The sequence below is a fragment of the Buceros rhinoceros genome, unplaced genomic scaffold, assembly GCF_000710305.1.
Source record: "Buceros rhinoceros silvestris isolate BGI_N320 unplaced genomic scaffold, ASM71030v1 scaffold30010, whole genome shotgun sequence".
Lineage (NCBI taxonomy): Eukaryota > Metazoa > Chordata > Aves > Bucerotiformes > Bucerotidae > Buceros > Buceros rhinoceros.
The window spans coordinates 26,577-35,380 of NW_010389585.1; the positions used below are offsets into that span (position 1 = coordinate 26,577).

At 37.1% G+C, this 8,804-nt stretch overlaps 1 protein-coding gene across 1 annotated transcript in view; it reads right to left on the reverse strand.

Moving 5' to 3' along the window:
- WBP4 (WW domain binding protein 4) overlaps positions 1 to 7,132 on the reverse strand; it is a gene marked incomplete at its 5' end in the record, with an annotated part of 12,638 nt that extends 5,506 nt beyond the window's left edge. The window contains 6 exons of the mRNA XM_010134758.1: positions 412 to 478; positions 3,516 to 3,571; positions 4,440 to 4,631; positions 5,311 to 5,434; positions 5,533 to 5,595; positions 7,060 to 7,132. Of these exons, the coding sequence (XP_010133060.1) occupies positions 412 to 478; positions 3,516 to 3,571; positions 4,440 to 4,631; positions 5,311 to 5,434; positions 5,533 to 5,595; positions 7,060 to 7,132 (575 nt within the window). The remainder of the gene's footprint in view (positions 1 to 411; positions 479 to 3,515; positions 3,572 to 4,439; positions 4,632 to 5,310; positions 5,435 to 5,532; positions 5,596 to 7,059) is intronic.
- Between the last annotated feature and the right edge of the window lie 1,672 nt (positions 7,133 to 8,804).

Below are 8,804 nucleotides of genomic sequence, written 5' to 3' on the forward strand. Positions count from 1 at the left end.
AGGGAAAAAAACAGGGAAAGAAGTAGGAGGTAAGATTCTGGACTCTCTTATCAACGCTACGTCAGCAAGAAGCAAAGTTTAGAGATTTTTAATCAGTCCTACATACCTGTCAAAACAAAACCCTACCTCTTTCTGATTTTCAAACTATAATTTCACTATAGATGTAGAAAAGAACCCATATATTTTAGAGTTATAACTTGAGTGTCTAAAAAAGCCTATGAAGCCCAAATGTATACACACTGACAATACAGCTATGAAGACAGCACTTATTTAAGCAAAAAATTATTTTCAACTGAGGAAGCAGCTTAAAAAAATACCAGAGTTACTAAAGCCTTAAAATGCAGTTATTTGCAAAACAAAATTCTTCTCTCTTCTGAAAGAGAGTTTAACTGGAAAACAAGCTTTCCTTACCTCCTGTTTGTGTGTTATAGTAATAGGTATGACCATCTTCAGTGACACCTTCTACCCACTCTGCTCCCTAAGAAAAGGATACAGGAACTAATTAAAAAAGTTTTAAGAATCAGCCAAAGCATCACACAAGTCTGTTCAACCTTAAGTACTCAATAAGTCTATTGAGTACTTTTGTGTTTGTGATAATTTTACTGTTTTAAAGCTTGAACCCCTAAAGTTGTTAGAAAGTACTTCCTTTGACTCAAATGAGATTGAATTGCTTAACTTAAAATACTATAAATGCACGTTCACAATTTTTGACGAACAGTGGATAATTAGTATGAGGCAGTAAATGTTGTCATACACTTTAAATTATTATGTTGGCCATTATTTTACATGTTTTTTATTGTCCAAAGTATTTACCTCTGAGGTTGTAATGTCCTATTTGTGTCTTTATTGTCTTTATTACAGATTGATACAAAATTTCTCTGTAAGACTCAGAGTTTTGTGTGGGCTACAGGCCTACAACGGTAACAACAAATACCATTGCAAATTACACAAAAAACAAAAAAAAAACCCTTCTAAAATTTATCGTAAAATAGACCTTCACCAAAAGCAATTGAAGAATCAGACTCTGTAGGAATGCATACGGATGAAGTTACTTCTTTAGTAAAGCACCAATTTCAACAAAGCACTGTTTTTCCCCACTGATTAATAAACACATATGGAATGTGGCATAAGCTGCTGGTATGTCTTTGCAGATATGTAACTATAATAAAGATGTTTTGCAGAATCAGCCACAGCTAGATAATGAGTCATTACACGTGACTTACCATCTTCCTTAAGAACCCGATTTTTATCTACACTTACATATCCAACTACTTCACTGGTCCTGAAGTACTAGTACTGCCCACTCCCCTGTATTAGGCAGAACATCTATGCAGGTTCACCATACATTATTTTGCACTAATGTCTATCTGTGTGTGTATACAGACACATATACATATAGATAGGCTTTTCCATACATCTTTTTAAGAAAACACAATAAAATCAGAAGTTCTCACACCTGCTCTGTAAACATGAAAAATTATACCAGTAGGTTCAGAGCAGGCAAAGGCAAGAAAGCCTTCAACGAGCAAGTTTCCTCAAGATTTTGCTCTCAGAAGTTTCAGTGAGCTTAGTTTCAATGAAAGAAGCAAAAGGAAAAATTATTTTATGTAAGTGGAAAGGACAAAAAATTAGTCTTAAGTACAACCAATCCTTTTTTTACTTAGATCTTGAGCATTTTAGACCTGGTTCTTAGAGGTTTTCAGTAGACTTGACACTGTGCACACTGAGCATCCTACTACATAAATGCCAAGAAGCATGATGACAATCTAATGGGTGGTCTTCAACATGCCTTTTCATTACTCTGTTCTCTCCACCTCTTACGAAGTCTGAGCAGCAAGCTAACGTGCAATGAAACAAGAAGGGCCTGTGAATCTCACTTGCACTACACACTGCAAGCATGCCCTTTAATTTCTGGGCAGTGAGTCCTTGGTGAGTCCTTGTTAGAGACCTGGAATGTTCCATATATCTTTAGCTCATACTAAATACGGGAGTAATCAAGTGCTTGTTTTTAGCAATAGTGAAAATAACTCAAGATGCCACAACGTCACCAAGCAGGGCAAGGGAGGAATGGCAAAACACAGCCATGTGGCATTAGGGAGATATGCGAAGCTGAAGGTGTGCATTTATGATATAGCTGAGACTTCAAATGGTTGCCAAGAAGGGATCTCCCTCTCTCCTCCATCTGCCCTCCCCGCACCAGCATTTCTCCAATTACCCAGAGAGCAGCTGATAGCAAGGAAATAAGCCTACAAACACTAACCTAAACTCTGGTGTCCTCACTACCTGAACTAGCTCACTGTCAGGACAAAGATGCACCAAGGACGATATAAGACTAGCCTCAGGACCATCTCTGTCAGTGGAAGGCTCAGTGCAACTGGCTTATAAATATTGCAAAGCTATCCCTTGACTGAAAAGATAAAGTGCTGGTTAACAAGTTGTGCAAAACCACGGGGTAAAAGGAATCAGAAGCGTATGATGGGCAGTTCTGTCATGAAGCGTGCAGTCTCTTGAGTATTAATACTGGATGGAAAAAGCCTGCATTTTTGAGATAAAACAGTGCCTTAACAAGAGATGGAATAAAGACAAGACTTCATGTACGCTTTGTGAATTGATTCAATTGCCTGAAAATGCACACAGTTATAACCATTTTCCCCTCCGACTGTAAATAAACCAGTACCAAGCACAGGCTACCTTCTGAGGTGCAACAAAGTAGAGCTACAAAATGCCAAACACTCCAAAAAAGCCAGGCTTTTTTTTGATCCCTAACATAATATCCAACACTAGCAAACAAAACTGACTTTAAATCATAGTGTACATATGACTCCTATCTTGAAAACAGGAAATGTAACATCAGGAGTGATTCACACTTTCAGGGCTGTGAAGCACAAAACCTCTGGAGTGGTAAGTATCAGAGGAAAGTCCATTAACAATAAGACAAAACCTTTCTGTCTGTGGACTATTCTGCAATGCTTCCTGGAGGGAAAACCAACTAATACGCCAAAAGGATGTGCGCACATAGGTTCCATGACCATAAGAAACCCAGGAAAAAGACAAATTATCACATAAAGCAAACACAAAACATAGGCACTTGGGTTTTTTTAAATTGACAATGCAATCTCAATGTTTCCTAAGATAAGGTAGTCTAAACTATTTCAAATGTGTAAGGTTTAAAGCTTTAATTACATCTCATTCACAAAAGGTTGAATGGAATTTATTCAGAATTTCCAAAAAGCTTTCAGTTGTATTGGCTGAAACACCAAAAAAGCATGTTCTGTAAAAACAAATCCCCCACTATAACTTCTCCTCCTTTCATAAAAATATCAGCCAAAAAAACCTTTTATAGTAAAATTTCTGTCACAATCAAGTATATCATAAAATATTTTATATATTCAAATTTTGTTTTCCTAAGTTTATTAAGAACAAATTATTTATCTTCTGCAATTAGAAGACTCGCAAATTACTTAGCTTATGTCTGGTTAGGACAAATAAAAGTAGGAATAACAGTATTTGATTACCGTTTCTGAGTTTTGAGAGTTGCCTTGGAATCCTTTAGGTTTCTCCCACTGTGATTCTTAAAAAACAAAAAACCATATATTACCCATCATGCCATCCTGTTTAATAATCTTTAGAAAAAAACAGATCTAAAAGGTACGACACTGAGGTGTGCACACACACAAACAAGTAATACGGATACGTCTCATTAGAATATAAATCATCTTTTATCAAGCCATGGTATGAACAATAATCCAAAGTATCATAATTACACTTAGTGGACTAACCATCTTCCAGACCCTATTAAATTATGGCTGACACAGATACTGCAATTTAGGTACAAAAAACGTAGGGGTTTTTTGGTTTTGTTTTTTTTCACGGTAGCATAGTCCAGAAGAAACTAAAGACAAAAGATTTTTACCTTCTGGAAATTATCATGTATGAGGAAAAACTACATTAAATACCAATGTCAATCTTTAAATGTATAAGAAACAGTTTGGAATATTCTCATTAAAGAGGATTGCTTTTATGCTCTGAAGTAGATCATACCACATAGCCCCTCAACAGAGGTCAGTTAGTGAATCCTGTAAACATGGAAAGAAACAATCGAGAGAGCAATCCTTAACTGCTTTCATTTACTTGGGCACAATCAATTTCCTTCACGTTCCAGTTCAGAGAGCTATCTTTTCTATACTTAACCTCTGAAAGGCTAAACTTTTCCAGAAACTGTGGAATTAGTGCATTCTTCCATTATTAACAAATGACAAGACCAGTCTGAGGTTCTGGATGCCTAACTCCTGGATTTTAAATATCGAAACTCCATCTGATTGTTCACATTTTAATAATCAGCTTACTATTGAGAGAGCAAAAGAGTAAAGAAATGCCGGTAGTCTCTTCTCATTTATATCCAGTAACTGTATCTGCATTTGCTCCTCGCTAGTTTTTACCTCCTGTTTTTGTGTTGTAGTAGTATGTATAGCCTTCGGGAGAAAGTCCTTGCACCCACTCCTTGGTTTCAAGTTTTGTGTCCTTTTTTTTCTTTTCTTTCTTTTCCTTCTTCTCTTTCTTTTCTTTCTTTCCTTTAGTTTCCACTGTGTTACTCTGTGTTTTACTCTGGGTTGAACTGGGACCTACATCATCTTAAAGAAAGTAATACTCCCTTTTAAAAAAAGAGCAATAATCTAAGCTTAAAAATTAGTCACTTTCAGCTAACAGCAAATAGGAAATTTTGTTCTTACAAGTATTTTCACTCATTAGTATTACAGTCATAGCAAGTAAACTTAAAAGCCGATATGCAAATAATCTTGCATCATAGCACTACTACAGAACTGTCAGACTACTAAGCCCAACCATCAAAAGATGAGTAACATAAAGAGAAAAACCATAAGGACCAAAGAGCTCTAACTGCAAGCTTAGTAGAAGGTTCTTATCTCCGCTGTCTGACACCACTGGGAACCCAGCCTCCCCTACTCAACAGCAACTTTTGTCTCAAACTGGCAGAAGTGAAACATAAAATAATCTAAGGGGAGCTGCACTGCTCATTCAAAGCACCAACTACAGCCTATTTTTGGTTATTATGGTATTTAATTTTTTCTACTCCAAATTAGACTGTTCCGTGGCCTAAAGGATACCATAGCTAAAAACATTCTGTACTGCAACTTCTACCACTGGCAATTTGCAGGCTCTTTTTTTTTTTCATAAGGGAACACAGTCCTGGAGGCCTCCTCTTGTGTTCCGAAAACCTAATTTAAGAGAAAAACTTTCCTATTAAATATTCTTCAATTCTGTCTTTACTCTTTTGGCAGCTGTATGAACTACCTGGCTTAATTCCAAGCCTTTTCAAATCCTCTTGATAGGCTTTCATTGCAGCCTCCTCCATTGCTGCAAACTCTTTTGACATGTTTTCTTCTTCTTTTGCTTTTTCCAAGCTTTTCTTTTTAATCTAAAACAAAACAAAAAATCCAAGAGAAAAAATTAAACAAGTCTGATAATGAAAAATATTAGAAATAAGCATTTGTGCAAATAAGATTTTTGAGTTACCTCACTAATTCTTTTTGCCACATTTTCTTTATGATTCTTCCCTCTTTCATGAAACTCAATGCTCTTCAAAGCGAGAAAAAAATCAAGAAAAATAATATGTATTACACAATTTTAATTTAGTTAATCTTACTTAGTTAAAATTTACTTAAACTTAACTTAGTTGAACAAGCCTAAATATAACCTGTTCTGAAAACACAGTAAACTGCAGCCATAAAACGGCTACAGGAATTCAGGAGCACTGAGAAACACTCAACAAAGAAATGCTGAAAAATCAGTAATGCTCCAAAATAGTATCATGAAGTTTCATAGTCTGTATTTACAACACTGTTCAGTGCACATATTAGACTGAAGTAACGGGGAATCTGGGTTTCCAGATGTTGGCCTTCCAAGTATCATTCCTTGATATTTTTTTTACCCTCTCCATTTTCATGCAAACTTTTAAAAACAATATGGTGTATTTAGCATTCCAAATATTAGCTACAGTCCTTAATTAGATTATGCTACGCTCCACAAACATCCCATGAACTTAAACTAGTCTGCAGGCCCACAAATCTGAGAGAGAGAGGAAAAGGCAAGGTGGGAGAGTTGGGTAACTAAGGACAACAGCACAATCTGCAAGCCAAAAAGCTGCCAGAAAGACTGAAGCCAGTAAGAACTGGAAAGAGTTCAGAAGCTTTACAGGTACAACAGTGGATGTGGTTCGCACAAAAGTCATCCGAACTCATTTAGGTGTTCAGATATAAAGTGCCTAACCCTGACCTAGTAACCCTAGAATTTCTTTGCACGAACTGATGTGCAGAGGATGCACATCCAGGAGTGATTAATCTCATTTAAAGACATTTTATAAGTCACCAATCCACTCCTGCTTTAACACTTACTTCTCTTTGCTGACTACAAGAAAAAACCTAAACCAATTAGCTCACACTTGTCATTCTGAACTGTAGGTATCTAATTGTAAGCCAGATGAAGCTCAGCTCCAGAAGTACCCTGGGCATTGAATCAGGAATACAGAACTTGTAAGTAAGAAACCAATGGGTCTAGCAGTCTGCAACAGGCATCTGCAAGCCAGAAACACCTTTCTGTAACCCAGTAACGTTTCAGGGGGATGTGTGAAGTGAAAGAAACCTGCTTTAAATGATTAAAAGCATTCGCTCTTAATGCTTAGAGCGCTGGCTGTACCAGGCCTACCACACATAAACAGCATGTGTGCCAGGTTTTGCTTTCTACTTGCACATGAAGGCTCGGAACAGACACAGACAAAGTTTCAAGACAGATCCAATGTTAAGCTACAGAACTTGAAGAAAAAGCAGGGTCAGCTATTTCAGCTCTTATGTACTGCACACACCATCTTGTATGCAGGTATCTGGCTCTCACGTAATAGATTTTAAATATCACAAGTATACATAGGCATTTTTAAAACACAGATTTCATGCATCAATAGTTTAGTATTGAAAGTGATGTTAAAAGCCTGTAATTCAAATTCCTAGTGTTTCAGAATCATTGACATAGTACGGTAGACCATCATACAGGTCTGTTGTCTGCTATCCAGCACTTGCAGTAATCGCAGAATTTTTTTGGCTGAGATTTCCAATAATCGGCCCTGGGAAGAGAAAAAAAAAAGACAATATGTATAATCTGAAAGAGTAATCACAGCCACAGGATTTATATATTGATACCTTCAGAAACAAAATGTAGTTGTCTTCAGGTGATCAAGTGCCGAGAGTCTGTGGGGTTTTGTTTGGTTTTGGGTTTTTTTTTTAACAAAGTATGGGGAGCAAAGAAAAGTTGCTATACGGACTACTGTGTCCCACAAAGCACACTTCAGTATTGGAACTGTGCCCATCTGATCCCTGAACACTGCAAAATCTTTACAATGGAGGTGATGCTGTGAGAACCAGAAATGCAAGACAAAGCAAGTTAGAGATAAGCAGCTCTTACGTACCCTAATTAAACAAAGAACTGTCAGAAAAGTGCCACTTACACTATTTTTCATAAAAATGCATACAACAAATGTTTCTAAGTGTAAAACTTTAGATTTAATGTCAAAGTCTACTTTGGATCTTGTACACAGCGAGCTTAGCAACACAGAGTGCAGCTCTGGACAACACGAGCTGCTGTGAAGAATCTGAGAACAGATTCCGACCCATGGGGTCACAGACCCAGCAGTAAATTGTTTGGATGGTTCAGCGTAAAAATGCATTTCTGAACCATGCAATTTAGATAAGTTGCATATACGTGAGGAAACTTGTAGCTAACTCTTCAGAGCTCGCATTAGAATGTAGAAGTATTTAACAATAACATCAACTCCTCCAATGGCCATTTCTTCATCAAAAACCACCTTCTAATGCCACGTGAGGCTTGTGCAGAAGTAATTCCATTTCTCATTGGCTTGCAGCAACAGATGCAATGCTTTGGTTCAAGATAACACATTCCAGCAACAGGGCTCTATGTGTTTAAGTTAAAATGAAAAAGAATGAGGGGTGAAAACAAAAACAATTCAAGATTACACCGAGAACATTAAAAAATATCAATTCAAAAGACTGAATCTTTGCCTCCCATCCGAGGATCAATGTAGAATTCCAAGAAAAGACTTCTGGCATTTTTGTTCAAAAAACCCAAATCTTCTTCCACGCACAATGACAGCACCCTCAATCCTTGTATGTGTGAGCAGATCTTTAATAACAGAAACAGGCCTGGTCAACTTGACTCTTAAAATTTAAGCAGATATCAAAATACGCTCTCCCACCAGTACTTCATGTAAAAATACAATTTCTAAGAGGTTATGATTATTTAAAAGTGTAAGTACGAAGGATACGCTCTTCAAGATGGTATCAACCTATAAGCAGTACTGTGTTAGCAACACACAGCTTTTCAAGCAGTTTTCTGGAAAGTTGGAAAGCAGCTGGGCTTCCCCCGATTTAAACAGAAATCCACTCATCCCTAAATGCTGTCCTTTAAAACTGGGTGATTACTTAGTCACACATTTAATTAAAAAGCTTTCGAGATTTATGTACCAAATTGTGCTAGGGCCAAAGCCTGGGAAACCAAACCCTCTGGCTGGAAAACCAGCTGAGTGGGAGGGAGCTCAGAAATATCTCAAGGCTCTTTTTCCTCTCTGAGCTACAGCTCCTAAATTGTCTCTAAATCCTTTATCTAAGATAAATTTCCAGCTAAAAGCTGGGTTAACCTTCCTAAGGCAATGGACCAACTCTGACAGCAAACACATAAATTGAGGAAGATCCTCACTGCATGTTTTGGATGTACTAGAACAT